The 17,525-nt window shown below is 42.5% G+C and overlaps 1 protein-coding gene across 1 annotated transcript in view; it reads right to left on the bottom strand.

Moving 5' to 3' along the window:
• The window catches only part of LOC122372049 (serine/threonine-protein kinase/endoribonuclease IRE1-like), a 125,198-nt gene that overhangs the window by 54,359 nt on the left and 53,314 nt on the right, over window positions 1-17,525 (bottom strand). Inside the window, exon 2 of the mRNA XM_043348904.1 lies at window positions 9,455-9,576. Coding sequence (XP_043204839.1) covers window positions 9,455-9,576 — 122 coding nt within the window. The remainder of the gene's footprint in view (window positions 1-9,454; window positions 9,577-17,525) is intronic.

The following is a 17,525-nucleotide window of genomic DNA, read 5'->3' as shown; positions in this document are numbered from 1 at the left end:
ATTGGTGTTTAAGTGCCGATGCACTTACATAAGTTTATTTTGATAGCAGTTTTTTAGACCAATGAGCCCGAATACAATAACTGCTTGCACAATATAAGCATTACATAAAGTGAATCGTGAAAGAAGCGGCTCAAGATTGAGGAGCTATGACTTATGAGACACTTAAAGGGACACTCCCACCTTAACATTAGTTTTGAGTTGAGATAGCCAAATTGGTGGCCATGGCCTGCAAATACCGGTTTGGGCACTCACAACATCGAAAAATGCTTTAATTCGAAGATATGGAATTTCAAACTTGCAGTTTTCGGATTCTAAGGGGCTAATGCATTGGAATGCCCCCTTAGAATTTGTGACGTCAGCGGAGATCTAACGATTTTTAAATCTTAGACTAAAACCATCGTTAACACGTGGTGGTATACGCTGCTTTGCGCGCAACGTCTGCCGCACTTTAAGGCTGCCAAATTATTGCTTCCAAATAAAGTCGCTAGTAACAGGGGAGATCCCAAAAAGTAAACAAAAGTAAAAGCCTAATATCTTGAAAACCAGTGAATATTTTTCGGTGAAATTTGGTAGATATTCGTTTTCGCTATTTCTGAACCAAGGGACATCACTTTCATGCCAATTCATTAACTTTTTTGAAGGTGGGAGGGTCCCTTTAAAAAGAAAACGGCATATATTTTCTGCTGGCTGGAAACTGCACTTACTATAGTTCGTTTTTTCTAAGTTCGACCCTCACTGTAAACGTCTCTTTGAACACAGCACGAGATTTGCTAGCTGAATTACTGAGAAAACCAAGTGCCGCACATTGATTTTACAGACGATCAACTTTATCAAAATTATTTCTACCTGGCTCCTATTTCCCAGACTCCCAGCTCGGACTTCCCCATATTTACAACCCCACAGGGATAGAGGACTTGTCAGGAATAATAACTGAACTAATTAATAATTCTCAAGGCGTGTAACATAACGTTACGTCATCGGTGTTCAAAACCTGTTTTGAAAATATTATTCATATTTCCAAGGCAATGTGCGCCGATCAGTTTTCTGAGTAATTCAGCGAGCAATTCTCGTGCTGAGTTCAAAAAGATGTTTACAGTGAGGGTCGAACTTAGAAAAAACGAACTTATAGTTCTGTAAACATTTTCGTGGCAGACTGGTAAATCAAATTTTAAGGTTGATTCCATCTGATGCTAAAATGATGTAGAGCATTCGTTCATTCGTGCGACCATCGACTCATAAAAGAATCCAGTGATAAAAATGTTCAGTTTAGATAAGTGTGAAATAAAAACTCAATAAAAGTTGAATGATATGGCAAATTTGACAGTTTTTTTTTTAATGCATAGACCAATACCTTAAACAAATCAAAGTTGACTGCCGCAAATAGGTGACACAATTGAGGGCATTTTAGGCCATCACAGTATTTGTCAGCATTTGTCAATAGTCAACAATATTTTTTGGGGGGGGGGGCTGCAGGGAGGGTAATTGCTGGCTCATCAACTGCCAGATAAAAAAAACCGAACTAATAGCCGCGAAAAGAACTAGTGAGCTCAAACCGAGGTGACGAATCGATAGATAAGTATGCAAAATTACTCCCGATGCCCGTTTTTGACTTCTTGTGTCGGTCTTAACCCCATCATTTCGATAGCAGGTCAACATTCTATTAGACATTTTGCAACAAACATATACTATTTAGGCGCGATTTGCTTCAGAAACGCTCTGAAACTAACACCGTTTTTTTCGCAATTAACTTTACCCACGTCATCCCAGCATATGCACGACAAAAATAAAGTAATGCTTTAGGATCACTGGCCTGAATTCCAATGCTTAACCCTATTAGTGGCAGGCTCCTGGCTACCCCCTATTAGTGGCAGGGGGGGGCTGTTTACGACCCCCCCTTGATATCTCGAGATCTAACGGGCCGATTTTCAAAATTCAAACGGCATTCGATTTCGCTCAACGTGATCTACATTTCTAAAAAATAAAAATTAAAAAATGTCAATAGGGGGGGTAGAGGGGGGTAAAAACGGGCAAATTGCAGATACATTTTTGACTGTTTATCACGGCCAGGTTTCTGAACCAATCTTAACGCAACTTTTGCCGATCGATAGAGAATGAATCAGGAATTCACATGGATCCTAAAAATATGCATTTTCAAAAATCATAGGCGGATACAGATGATTGAGATTGGGGGTACACAAAAAGTATAGTAAAAAAGGTTTTTGTTGGTACTGTTTCTAAAAAGGGTGGTAATGGTCTTGTTATGTTATAATTTTCTTATGAGAGAACGACTAAAATTGTATTGGTAATGCATAGGCGGTGTCAGGGCACCTATGTTGGGAGGTAAAACATAACCCCCCTTTTTGGACGCCTGGATCCGCCTATTATAGCAAAAACGTGTCAAAAGAGGATGCACAATAACTGTATATGTTATCACATGATACCTTTTATTCACTGTTCGTAAAACTGGTGCAGCATCGTGATCTTCGCCCAAATGACTCGCTTCACGAATAGGACCCCCCAATTCCCAGTGCTCTGGAGCCGCCCCTGGTAAAGGTATGACCTTGAAATTTTCAGGGAATGTGCCCAATTTAGTTTTAGGAAAAGTCAGAAAATTTCAGCATCGTAGCTTCAGTGGTTTCGGAGATATTCCCGAAAAACCTGAGGGGTGGATAAAAACAACCCCCCCCTGCCACTAATAGGGTTAAGGTTTACTTAAAACCTCTTTTTTTGTGTGCCTGAGGCACTATTCGCTACATCTCGTGACGGCCACCATTGTGTTGCATTTTATTTCGGTAAGCTATAACTTAATAAGAAAGAACTGGTGAGTGGTTTCAAAACAGCCCTCACTCCTTCCCCTCCCCCCTCCCTTGTCTGGAAACATAAGTAACCGAAAGGTCTGTCAATGGTTTGTCCATCTCGTCTGCCGCCGCGCTGTGAAGCCTTGATTCGTTCGGTATGTGGATTCCTGAGCGGTCCTCCCAGGAGGCAAGGTGAAAGGTCATGGCCTGTATCATAAATGTATACGTTCCTGAATATGTTTTACAGTTCTTCCATGGCCTTGGACACCGTTTTATTATATATGATAGGCATTGCACTTCCTTGTCCATCAATAAACTTAAAGAAAACTTAATCATAAACTTATACTGCGGCCATTGTACTTTTGCTTACGGCTGTCTTTTTATGATACGGGCCACCACCACCTCCACTGCGCTGGAGCTCTAGCGTTCTACCCCTCCCCGCTACGGACCGGCCCTCGGGCTAGGTGTGTTAGTACTGAGCGCAAACGTGTAGTAGTCACGTGACTTTCATTCGCGTAGCGGGAGCGGGAGCTAGGGGCGATACCAAGGACGGGCTCTGGGGAGGCAAGCGGCGCAGAAAAATAGCACGATTGTAGTTTTGGAAGAATATCTGTTGCGGTAACAGGAATTATGCAAAATATTCGTCCTAGGAGCAAACATGTGTTATTCCTCCATACTTTGCGCCACACTTCTTTTCTCTAATGACCAGCACTTAGCAAATAATAGAACAATTCTAAGTTGGTAATATACAGGGTGATCCAAAAAAATTGGAACCCCTAACTTAAAATGTCTCTAAGTCCGAAAGCATTCACTTCATTGACAAATTGCGAACACCATTAGAAAGAGCATTAAATCCTCTATAAAATCACGTCAAATTGGTGAATGTATGTTGCAAAGCATTGACACACTATTAGCTTTTGGAATGAACGTCAGAAAACTGAGTGAAACGAAATCGCCAAATGTTAACAATGCGCTGAAATCAGTTAGCACTCTATCTGTTCTGTTGTCTTTTTGCGAATAACACTACATCCAAATTCAATTTTATTTCATAAAAGTTTACACAGAAGCACACAGTAGAACAAATACACGCGTCCTAGCTTCCGCTGTTCATCACAGCATGTGCTCAACGCGAGCCCTGGGGGCCGTCACGCAGGCCTGCAATTGCTTGAGGACAGCTTCGACTGCGCGGGCCAGCAGTCTCTGGGAAACTGGTCCCAGCAGGCCGTCAGTCTTTTCTTTCCTTACAATAGCACGTGAATGAGCTATTTTTATTCATGAAACTCCAACAAGCGACATGGTCAGAAAGAACAGCAATGAGCAAACCGTCGATCACTGATTTACGCATAGTATGTTCAAAACCGTTTCACTGAGTTTCGTGACACAAATTTTATAGGCATATGTCTAGGGCAATATTTATAAAAATAAGTAAGTACAATCAACTTGGTTTTATAGAGAATTGAACGCTCTTTCTTATGGTGTTTGCAATTTATCAACAAAGTGAAAATTTTCTGACTTATAGACATTTTAAGTGAGGGGTTCCAATTTTTTTGGATCACCCTGTATGTGTACAGTAGCAACTGCGGGTCCCTGTACCCAAAAGATTAGTAACCACTAGTCAAGTAGGAGAAATTATAGTCTGGCAAATCTAAGAAAGAACGGAGTGAAAGCTCCTGAATCCTTTTGCCACGTGTTTTGATCACTGGACGTGTATGGTTAGAAGAAAATTTGTGTATAAAGTCGTGAGAGAAATAATATTTTTTGACGACGAGTTCCTAGTTTGATTCTCACGTTTTTCATCCAGTTTTAACCATGTCTTTGCTGTTTATTTCGTTTTTTTCATATTGGGTAAATTCCTTTCCTCCGAACACGTCCATCATTAACAATAGACCCACCGTGCTGTGCATTTTAACTTTAGGGTGAATATGTCAAAAACGCCCCCTTTAAGCGCGAAACCTTCTGACACTCAACCCAACACAGATTACTCAAACCTTTGGGCACCATCATGTAGCTCATTCTTTTTACTACGCTTTGAGGCCAAGAAAAGACACCTGCGTGTGGTATTTAACCCCCCAAAAAGGTTTTCACTTACCCTTACAAAAGGGCGTTTTGCCCCACACCCTGGGTAATACGCCCACACCCATGTGCAAAGCGCCCCCACACCATCTATCAACAGAACATGATGAACATGGCAGAACTTGACGTCATTCTGACGTCATTTGTGGTCAACCTATCATAGCCTTTGGAATAAAATTTTGTTGCAATGTGTAAAATGGATGCCCGGAGGAGTCCTGAAAGTTTGGTGACGATATCTGCAGTCCTTTAGGATATATCAGCAAAAAAGGACAGGGAAAAGCCTTTTCGGCCCCGACCTACAGGGCGCTACCCTGCACTAGAGTTCTGCACGGCTGCAATTTTCCACAGCCTAGCCGCCCCGCAGCCGTGGCTCCACAGCCACAGCCGCCCACAGCCGTGGCAAACTGTGGGCAGCCAGCCGTCAGCCGGCCGTGGATACTTTCAATGAAATGCAACCAAATAGTATATAATAAGTTGTTTTTAGTTGAAACATATAGCCAAAAGCATATTGCAATGGGCTATAGATTCTCAAGCTCATGAAGCATCATAGGTTAAGTGGTTGTGTATCTGGCTTTAGGCGGAAGGCCTGAAGCCTGATGCGCATCGCATGCCTACACAAGCCCTTGCAAGGGGTTAAGAAAGATGGGTAGGTAGGTACCTACATCAACAGAAACTATAAACAACGAACCAGAATAGAAGCACTAGCAGTGTAGACATCTAATGCCAAATCCTGAAGCATGGTTGTGGGACAGAACAACAGACCCTGATGCTTTTCATTATCAATGTTAGGTATGGAAAATGAAACTGAAGTTGATGGACTGTCAAAAAGTGATTGTCTAGTCAAAACTCTTGCTTCTTTCTTACCTTGCATATTTTCTGGGGTGTGATATGCCAGGCTTGAAGCAGCCTTCTGAGCAAGTCTCAAACTATTTTGATATGCAAGGCATCAAAACACTAGTGAGCATCCAAGAAAGAAAAACATTCATCTATTTTGATTTTTCCAAATAATGATCTTCGCTCAAATCCCCAAGGACGTGCGAGCCACAATTGCCTCTTTCAATCAAAAATTTCACTTGAGTTTTTAATGACGTCAATAGCAAAGAAGTGGCAATAAATTGTTTTATGTCACTATAAACAGCCATAAAAATTATAATCAATAAATAATAATGCTAAACAGTAGAAAACTTGCTCTCAAACAAAGATTAACCCGGCCGGGCCCGGGGGGTAATCCCAACCACCGCAGCCCGGGGGGGGGGGCGTTTTTCGCCCCCCTGTCTAACTCCGTAAATAAGGAAGCTACGGAAGCAAAAGCGGTACCAAACGAAAGGTCCTTACGAGACGATTCTAAAGTACCTAAAATTTTTGACCTCAGGTCAATTTTCAAGGTCAGAGGTCAAGGTCAAAGGCAAAAACCGGCACACGTGTAGTGATCTCAAAATAAGCCTTCTAGAGGACGGCAGGCTGCATCAAACCGGCAAAATTGGGTGTCAAACGAAAGAAGAGAATCTGAGAATTCCGAAAATGTGCTTAACATTAAAGGTCAAGGTCAAGGTCACGCTCAAAATTGACCTCAAACTTGGCACTTTTTCGCGCATCTTGTGTGCTAGCTTCCAAGATGTTTTGAAATGTTTTGAGGCTTATCAGTTCCCTATTTGTGGTTAATCTTACGATAAAAGGCTGCTCAAAGGTCAAGGTCACAGAAGAGTATCCCTGCTAGAGGCTATTTCACTGATTCAAGCTAGTAATAATAAATAAGACAATTTTGCCGTCCAGAAGCTCTAAATGAAGGCTTAAAGGAAAATAGATGCCAGATTCGTGATCAGCGGGTACAAGTTTATCATATATGACCTCTCATGTGTCAAGGTCAACCAGAGGTCATTCGAGGTCACATGAGGTCAACATAAAACTTGACCTTTTCCGAACAAAATATATATATATATCATTCGACGCGGCTTGACAAGGCGAATGCGATGGTACCATTGCCGTAGCTCTAGGACCTTTTTTGTCAAAGTTATTTACGAAAAACTAAAATCACATTTCGGGGTCGTTGACCTGACCTCTGACCTCAGGTCACCAAAACTATTTTTCTATTTTTCTCTAGATCAAATGCTACACAAACATGCTCGTAATTTGTCTTTACCTCTAAAACTCTATTTTTAGCAGCTATTTGAAGTTTGCGCATGTGACGCCGAAGTTTGCCGTGCAGGGGTCTAGAAAAATGGACCTTGTGACGTCATCAATGGGGCTAGCTAGGTCATTTTTTTTACTTCAGAAGATGTCAAATTGATGGGAGAAAAGGTACTAAAAGTTTCGCTTTCCTATCCTTAAGCGTTCGGGGAGCTATCGCAAATATTCGCCAGGGGGGGCGAAAAACGCCCCCCCCGGGCCCGCCAGGGTTAATTATCAAATTTTTACGTTTTCAGAAGAAGACGTCATTTTATTATTAAAGTCAACAGCTCGCGTAAGAAATATTGTGTTCAGGGTTTTCACCGTCATGTGAATTACGTGTTCAGGGTTTTAACCATCATGTGAATTAACCGTAAGTAAGGTTCATGCTCACTTATAATCCAATTCCATTGGCTTCGTTGATTAGCATTTTTTGTTAGCGGTCACTCACACACCAGTTAGAACATAGAGCGCCAGTTTTATATTATGTAATTGGACTTGCCGAAAATCCAGAAATACATCTAAGAGTTATTTTAGATAATATTTTATGAAGCCTTTTCCTGCCTTTACCTAGACGTGATTTCTTTTTTCTATTACCTGAAAAAAAAAAATATTGAACGCTCGTCTTCAATAGCTGTAAGGTGCCCTCCTAATGACCAGGTGAGATTGATTTGAGAGGGATGTGACAATGCAACATATTGCATTTTCTGAAACTGTCAAGCTCTTGATGATGAAGGAACAATCGGTACCTATAATTAGTATTCTGTACCAGAGTGCAAACTCCCCTACAGCAAATGGTAACACCATTACAGGTTTTCAAAGGCTTCACCACTTTCAATGTTGCTGGGCATCCTTTGCATGATTTTTACAGGCTAGACTGCTTATCAGAATGTAAGATTGAGGATTTAAAATTTTATATTTGAGTACTTAAGATTGAGCTTGAAATCTCACAGCCGTGGCCACAGCCGTAGCCGTGTTCTTGGAGATATTTGCAGCCGCCCCGGCCCACAGACGTTGGGCTGCAGCCAGCCGCGGCTGCAGCCGGCCGGTGCAGACCTCTACCCTGCACTCTCACCACCGTGCAAAACGTCCCCCTTACAGAAAACTGGGGGCGTCTTGCCTCATGCATCGAGTAGGCGTCTTTTCCCATCCACTCCATTTCCGGTCAACAAAATATTGACAAAAAACGCGCCACTAACGCCGCAGCATAATAAATTCAACAGAATGACAATAAAACGCAGCTTTGAGTGATGTGCACAATAGCAAGTTTTGTGATATAAAGAGGGCATCAAAAGCTTAGGAATCTTCTGTAAAAACAACAAAAACAACACCCAAAACCAACATCAGCACCTACCCACGCTGCTCCTCAACACGCAGAATCGGAAACAGAAACCTACGTAAACAAGCAGCTGACTGTTCTGAAAGACAGGATAAAACACCTATTCGTCGATAAGAAATACGATTTTTTTAGGGGAGACGTTTAACCCAGGGGTGCGTTTTCCCCACAGTTACCCTACCTTGCCCTTTTGTTTTTTTTCCTGTACTGGAATCATACCATAGCTTGATGATTATTCGTTGGGTTTCATCGAAAGGATGCTTTAGGCTCACATGTTTTGATAGCGAGTGAGAGTTTGCTGTGCACCAAATGAAAATGTCAATAAATGGTTTGTTCTATTCGTATATAACAGTTTCGAAAGAGGCAGAGTAATGAAGGTTTCCGCGGGGGTGTAATGGGGAGTTACGTGGGGGGGGGGGGAGTAATGGGGAGTTCACACGAGAGTTCCGTGGGAGAGTTATGAGGAGTTCACGCGAGAGTTCCGTAGGAGAGTAATGGGGATATAACGGGAGTTACGTGGGGGGAGTAATGGGGAGTAATGAAGAGTTCTAGGGAAAGTAGTAGAGGGGAGTAGTGATGGGTCGAGAGAGATATGAAGAGTAATGGACGAGAATATTGAATTGATCGTTCCAGTAAGAGAGGGAGAGTAAAGGAAAGTAGCTCCCTGGTGTTTTAAGGAGTCATTTTTGGTAACTCTCGATAACTCTCCCAAAGGGAGTAAATATTTCTCTCAGTGTACTGGTGGTCTGAGTTATCGGTGGTGTGCTCGAAGGCGGGGGGCATTGAAGAAAATGATTGGTTCATTTCTTGGGCGAGGTCAAAGATGAGGTCGCCAAAAGTCATCTAAAGTCAATTTTTGCCCATTACAGCTTTTGAAACACGGGCGCGTAACTAGGGAACCAGTAAAGCTACAGCGTCGCGGAAAAGCGTGTTTGTTGGAGCTGATTTTGAATTAAGCAACCATTTGAACATTTGCGAACTAGTTTGGTGCCCTCGTTACATGTTACATGTTACATGAACTGTCAGTGGTGGTCCCTGTCAAATCACTACAACAATATATTGCAGCATTTTTTCAACTTACCATGCACTTGCAGACTTAATGACCTTCGCCGTCATCGTGTCATCTTTAGAAAATGGGTGTTTTCCCTTGGAGAGAACGTAGTAGAAGACCAGGCCGAGAGAAAACACGTCTGCTGCCCCAACCTGAAATCAGAAATTATTTCAAGTTACGGCTTTGGCGCAATTTTTAGCATAGGTAAAAAATTGTTCACCCCTTGCCCTTCAGCCAGTAATGGAGAAAATAACTGACCGAAGAGCTAAGAGAAAAGGGGAAATTATCTATTATTATCAATGATCTTTACATACAAAATACACATACACATAATCTTTTACATGCATGGCCTTCCCTAGCATCCATGTTCACTTTGAAGCTACAGTTCTTACCACGCGCAGTGGAAGCGTTCCGGGAACTATGCCCACTGGATGGGGGGGGGGGCGAATGCCACTCCCCCTAAGATCTCAGCTCTTATAGAAGCTAGGAAGACAAAATTTGGAGAGTATGGAATGTGAGTGCCCAAATCGGCAGTAGTGGTTTTTCCATTGAGGCACTTGACGCAGTGCCTCACCAGCTTTTGGGTAACAAACTTTTATTGGGTTGCTTCCTTTGTTTTATTCTTGGCTTTTAGGCCATTAACCCCGCAGGCGGTGGGCCTCCCGACCACCTTCCGCGCGGTGGGGGTGGGGCATTCCCCCCCCCGTATCTCCAAAATACTGGAGGGATCCGGGAAATTCAAACGGCGTTCGATAGCCCTGTCAAATTTGTCGAAGGAAGCCAAATTTTATTGACCTCGGGGTCACCGATAACGTCACAGGTCAGGTCAAAAATAAAATGTTTCACCGTTCACGGGGCTTCTAGGAAAAGCGCTATAACACCGAGTAAAACGCATTTTGTCGAAAATCAGCTATAGGGCGTCAGTTGTCTAGTACATATTATGCTATTAGAGGTCACTTGTCATACCAGGTCAGGTCACAGGTCAGGTCACCAAAGGTCACCACATGAACCCAACTTTACTAAGGATGTGCGATGCATGTTTTATGGCCAGTTTTTTTCATTTCAAACTCAATGGTGTTCGTTATTAGACCATCAGGTACGGACGGTTTAGGTCACTTTCTGGTGAAGGTCAGGTGTCAAGGTCAGGTAAAAAAGGTCAAATTTCAAAGTTGATATTTTTGCATAAAATGGGTATTGATTCGATGCAGCTCGTCACGGGGAGTCTAATAGTGATCTTTGTCTTGCGCTACGAAATCTAGAATTGCTAAAAATTCATTTTGAAAATTTGACGTCATCAATTTTGAACAGTTTTTTTCGCTTTAACTTGGGCAAAAAAGAGGTATCGATCTCAAATTTGGTATGTAGATAGAAGGCGGTAGGGACTATCACATACCTTCCGTTTTTTCGAAATTCAAAAATATTTTTGTTTTTTTCGGCTATTACATTAAAAAATCTATTTTTTGATTTTTTTTGGGGTCAAAATCTAAAAATTTTAAAAATCCGAGACAGCAGTTTTGTAGTCCTCTAAATTCTACACCTTTTATGGCGAAACATTTTTATGTATCTCTAAAGCTGTACGCCTGACAGCTCTTCTCGTGAAACCTATTTTGGGTCGAAAATGGCAGAAATGACGTCACTCTGACGTCATTTCGTCCAACCTATCATAGCCTTTGGAAAATTTTGGTCACAATGTGCAATAGCTATTCACGGGAGGGTACTGAAAGTTTGGTGACGATCGGCGCAGCGGTTCTCGAGATATGTCGAAAAAACTAAAGGGGGAGGGGGGGGGCAAAAGATGTCCCCACCGCCTTGAAGGTTAAGCTTCCATGCCTCAGCATAACGATGCCGGCTGCTGCCACCTTGGGTGTATACCATACTACATATGTAATAGTTGTCAATTTGAGGGCCTAATACTTTTGTATGAGGGAATCAAGTGAGGCACAGCCTCGCCGAAAATAGCCAAGATCGATTTATTGTGATTTTAACTCGCGACCGCCTGGGGGGGGTCGGATCCGACCCCCCACCTCCGTTTTCCTTGAATAACTCATGAACCACTTTCGCTATCTACTTGAAACTTGGCATACCTTTTCCCACATCATTTTGACGTCTCCTGTGCAATTTTTAAGAAAAAATTTCCAATTTTTTTTTTGAGATATATCGGTTTTAGTGATGTAACTACATGGCGTTTTTAGTCAAAAAGTGGTGAATGTTTAAAAAATCGCCAAAAATCGCCAGGGTTTTAAGCAAATTGCAAATTAAGGACATGAATAGACGCACCTCAACAAGTTCTTTAACCCGCGCCCTGCTGGGGGGGGGGTGTTTGAACACCCCCCTTGTGTTTTTTCGCGAATATCTCAAAAACGGCGGCGCGGAGCGCCGCCGTTTTTGGTACACCTTATCATGCATCAATTCTACACATGTTGTGAAAATTTCAGACCGAGGTCATTCAAGGTCAGGTCACCAGGTCACTTGAAGTGTTTCAATGTCTGTCATAGCTACACCGAGTGACCGATCGCTTTGAAACTTTCAGCGATTGCTAAGAGCAATAGCATGTACAAAATGTATATCTCAGAATTTTGATATCGATGACCTAAGGTCAGGTCAATTTTGCGACCTCCCCATTATAAGTCAATGGGAGAAAATTGAAATGCGTCTCTTTCGGACGAGAGACATTATAAACACTCCCAAGCACTGAATTACAAGTGGTTTAGAGACACTGAACATGAAAATGGTGTCCGTGACCCCTGTTTATGCCCTGAGGTCATCTTAGGTCACGAATGGTATCTAACAGTTTTTCGCAAATAACTTTTGATAGAGGCATGCTAGAGCGATAAAAACACCTTAGATGTGTTCAGCTCGACGATACGGATCGACTGATATGCAACATGACCCTTTCCGGTCAGGTCATGACCTTGACCTGAGGTCAAATTTTCAAGTTGACCTTTCAAGGTCAAGTTATAGTTCATTCGATGCGTCTTGACGAGAGGAACACGATGCCGGTAAAAGTAAGCTCGTACAAGGCTTGGGTCAAAAGTTATTGCAGAAAAACTGTTTCCGAAAAAATCGGCTATTTTTGCAGTTTTTGCCCCCTGCAGGCAAAATCGTTGACGTTAGGTCAAATCTGAGAGAAATACTCAGAAAGGGCGTTAATAGGGCTATCGAATGCGCTTTTACGCGGCGCTGTAGCTCTATTGGTTCCCGAGTTATGCGTTGGCTTCTTGGAAATTTTCGACATTCGACCTGGAAATCGGCGAAATTTTGCCTTCAATGACCTCTGGTGACCTGACCTTTGACCTGACCAAAAAATTGACCGAAGTGATTTCGTCATTATTTTTGACGCTCTTTCGAACGCCGCCTTCCGCGTATCGCTACGTGGCCCAGGAGCCGAGTTAGAAGGGGGGGTGTTCAAACACCCCCCCCCCCCAGCAGGGCGTGGAAATCCAGGACCCCCAGCCGGGCGCGGGTTAAAATGGCTATCTCGGATTTTCCATAAAATGCGTTTTTCACCCCTAAAAATTCAAAAAACTATACTTTTTGGAAAACAGCTAATTAAATCCAAAATTTTGGGACATTCCAAAAAACGGAATATATGTTGTAGATCTCTATTAGAACATTAGATGCCCCAAGTTTCAACTTTCTATCTTGATTTTTTGACCCCTAAATTGTAAAAAATAGCTCCAACATGCATAGGGCATGGTGACGTCATAAGCATTTTCGTGAATTAGAGGCGCTTCTGAACATTGCATGTGAAAACAAATGGCAACACTGGGACAAAGCTCGTCTAGAAAAGTGCATTTTAAAGGAAGACTGCCACCTTCAAAAAGTTTTCTCAGCTCGGCCTATGATTTATTCCCTGGACAAAACAAAATTTTACAATTCACCTGACAAAGTATCATCATGTGAATCGCGAAAAAATTATCGATTATCATACAATTATCAATCAGTTAATGTCTAGCGACAATGTTTACACATCACTAGACTTCAAGGTCATAAGATTTTTACATTTTATTTGAAAAAGTAAGGTATTTTATGATTTACTAATATATGATTTCATAAGAAATTGGCCATGTTTAATTTATTTTACATTTAACTTCGTAAAACATTTAAAAGTCATGGCTTTATTTGGAATGGGTCTGGCCCATGTTAAACCCCATTTCCCACACTTTTTTGAAAAAATGAACTACTGAATATATAAGTTTAACTTTTATTTTGACACTCCAAAATTCTTCTCTGATCTCGAAACAATCAAAGTTTTGACATATATTTGCCAAAAGATAAGAAAATTAATGTTTCAAAGTTATCGATAAACAGTAGAGATGTCGGTTTTCTTGGACTAAAAAAATGGCATCAAACTGAACTTTGGTCTCCGATTTCTCGCAAAGGGGTTCGAATTTCGGAAAACCGACTTCAGTCTGGGACATAGGTGGCTCAGCTCTAGTGAAAACCGTTTTGTGAAAAAAAGGTGGCAGTCTACCTTTAACACGCGCACTGCAGCAGGTCTGAGCCGAACACGAACTGCAGGGGGGGGGTTGAAAACAACCCCCCCTGAGATCTCGAAAACGGCGCAACGTAGCGACAAGCGGTAAACGGCGTTGGATAGGTTGAGATGAGATCTACAAGAAATACAAAGATCATTTTTGGGTCAGGTCAAAAACGAGGTCACCAGAGGTCACCGAAGACAAAATGTTACGATTTTCACAACAGGAAGTTCGCGGTAGTTTTTCTTGAATAACTTGTCTTGCACAAAAGACAGAGAATCGATTCGAACGCCATCGTTCTTAGCTCGTCAAGGCGCATCGAATGATATATAATATGACCTCGAAAGGTCAAGTTGAAAATTTGACCTCAGGTCAAGGTCATGACCTGACCGAAATAGGTCATGTTGCATATCATTCGATCCGCATTGACGAGAAAAACACGATAAACGTCAAACGGAGTCTCTATCTCTATTCAATCTCAAGTTATTGAAGAAAAACCGCTGGTGACCTCAGGTGACCTAAGATGACCTGGAGATCACCTTCCAAAGGTCATAAGCGATATGTTTCGGTGAAATCACCAACAGGGACCTGTAATACTGTGATCCTGAGCGTATTGAAGTCATAGGATGGCATTCAGAGTAAGTTGAAATTTCTCCCATTGACTTATAATGGGCCGGTCGCAAAAATGACCTGACCTTAGGTCATCGATATAAAAATTCCGAGATATACAAGTTGTAGCTCGTGATGACTTTACTATTTCCTGTGGGTTTCAAGATCATATCTCAACAACTGTGGGCTTGGTGGGATTGCAAACTTCGAAATTTACGTTTCGAGGTAGGGTCACTTGACCTGACCTGGTGACCTGACCATAGGTCACCTGGGGTCAAAATTTTTACTCAAGGTGTGCAAAAGTTGGGAGAACAGGTATGCAAAATTTGGCGGCGCTACGCGCCGCCGTTTTCTCGCGATTTGCGAAAAACCACAGGGGGGGTTGAAAACAACCCCCCCTGCAGTGCGCGTGTTAATGTCAAAAATAAAAAGCTGAAAAATTGACTTTTTTCTTAGCCCTCGTTTAGTTATGTATCGTATAAACGATTTTTTATGATTTCAATGCACACCTATCACCAGCACAGTGACTTGGGGTCACATATAACCGTTACCTTCGGATTCGGCGTGAAAAATAAGCCATAAAACATGTGTCGCACGCCCATGTAGCAGAAAGTGAAAACCGTGACCTTTCGTGACCTGACCTGACCTTGACCCGTACTTAGTATGACCCCTATACGCACATGGTACCTTCACTAGGCCTTTGAGGTCATTTTTGGTAAGTTTCGAGCAGCAGCTATCGATTCTGTTGCCGCCGCGCAGCAAATCACCTTGTTACGTCGCGCGTGTGACATTATCACGAGATTATGAAATTTGATGTATTTTTGGAAAACGAGGTGGTGAACTTGTGTGCTTCGAAATATTCGTTACATGTTTTCGTACCTATTTCGTACTTGAATTAAGTGATCGACTCGCCTTGCTCGTTTTATATCATTCATCTGTGATTCATTCACATTCATTCTCGTCTCGTCGTTTCCTGCTCGCTTCATGCGTCAGTTCTTTTAGTCATCTATCTCAATAATTTCCAGCATAATATAAATACCTATCAGTCCTTAATCGTTTCGTCTAACGTTTGGTCCTCCGGTTCGTCGTCGTTCGCCGTAACAGATTCCGCTGTCCGTAAGCCTAATCATGCAAAACCCCTGAATTTGACCTTTGACCTGACCTTGACCCGAAAGTTGACCTCAATCTTAACACGCGCACTGCAGCGGGTCTGAGCCGAACACGAACTGCAGGGGGGGGGTTGAAAACAACCCCCCCTGAGATCTCGAAAACGGCGCAACGTAGCGACAAGCGGTAAACGGCGTTGGATAGGTTGAGATGAGATCTACAAGAAATACAAAGATCATTTTTGGGTCAGGTCAAAAACGAGGTCACCAGAGGTCACCGAAGACAAAATGTTGCGATTTTCACAACAGGAATTTCGCGGTAGTTTTTCTTGAATAACTTGTCTTGCACACAAGACAGAGGATCGATTCGAGCGCCATCGTTCTTAGCTCGTCAAGGCGCATCGAATGATATATAATATGACCTCGAAAGGTCAAGTTGAAAATTTGACCTCAGGTCAAGGTCATGACCTGACCGAAATAGGTCATGTTGCATATCATTCGATCCGCATTGACGAGAAAAACACGATAAACGTCAAACGGAGTCTCTATCTCTATTCAATCTCAAGTTATTGAAGAAAAACCGCTGGTGACCTCAGGTGACCTAAGATGACCTGGAGATCACCTTCCAAAGGTCATAAGCGATATGTTTCGGTGAAATCACCAACAGGGACCTGTAATACTGTGATCCTGAGCGTATTGAAGTCATAGGATGGCATTCAGAGTAAGTTGAAATTTCTCCCATTGACTTATAATGGGCCGGTCGCAAAAATGACCTGACCTTAGGTCATCGATATAAAAATTCCGAGATATACAAGTTGTAGCTCGTGATGACTTTACTATTTCCTGTGGGTTTCAAGATCATATCTCAACAACTGTGGGTTTGGTGGGATTGCAAACTTCGAAATTTACGTTTCGAGGTAGGGTCACTTGACCTGACCTGGTGACCTGACCATAGGTCACCTGGGGTCAAAATTTTTACTCAAGGTGTGCAAAAGTTGGGAGAACAGGTATGCAAAATTTGGCGGCGCTACGCGCCGCCGTTTTCTCGCGATTTGCGAAAAACCACAGGGGGGGGGGTTGAAAACAACCCCCCCCTGCAGTGCGCGTGTTAAAATCTTAATAGTGCTTTTGGAAGGTCTCGTAGAGACCTTTCGAACGCCGCCTCGCGGGGCTCGATACGACCATTGGTTCTCGAGATAACAGGGGGGGTCGGATCCGACCCCCCCCCCCCCACCCAGGCTGTCGTGGGTACGGAAATAGCCCAGGCGGTGCCGGGTTAAATATGTAACTGGAAATATGTATTTAGTATTTTTCGTAAGGTGTGCTAGAAATGACAATTAATTTTATATTTAAAAATTTCAGAGAATTGTCTTATTATGCCTTATTTCTTTATTGAAAAAAAAAAATGTTGAAAGTGCCAAGGGGAGCAGCGGCCTCCGTTGGAAAAAGTTGGGCTGTGAAGCAGTGCCTCAGAGCCTAAAGACTAAACTAGACCCTTGGCGTTTTTGATATGACACATCGGCAGCTCACTTAGATCGAGTACGTTTCCCGCGCGGTTGCGACAATCGGTGATTCCATCAGTAAGCAATGCACGCCGCGATCATTACATGACATCGTCACGTTAAGTGAGTCAAGGTGTCTTGGATATCTTATTACTATAAAAAGTAGTAGGCATAGGGAAGAGTGGGGAAAGATGCCCAGGGGTTTGCAATGTCATATATCATTCGAAAATGACGATCGGAATAAAACACTTGGAGTTTCAACGGAAGCCGAAATCATTGTTCTCCGAAAAATATCAGACTTTCATGCCTCAAATATGATAACTCTTTTGCTACTAAGCATTTTCCTGAAGAAGTAAAAGGGGGCATCTTACCCCAGAGGGTGGAAAAGACCACCCCTGGCGTTGGG

The sequence above is a fragment of the Amphibalanus amphitrite genome, unplaced genomic scaffold (assembly GCF_019059575.1).
Source record: "Amphibalanus amphitrite isolate SeventyFive unplaced genomic scaffold, NRLGWU_Aamphi_draft 001309F_arrow, whole genome shotgun sequence".
Classification (NCBI taxonomy): domain Eukaryota; kingdom Metazoa; phylum Arthropoda; class Thecostraca; order Balanomorpha; family Balanidae; genus Amphibalanus; species Amphibalanus amphitrite.
This window is presented reverse-complemented; position numbering and strand designations above follow the sequence as displayed.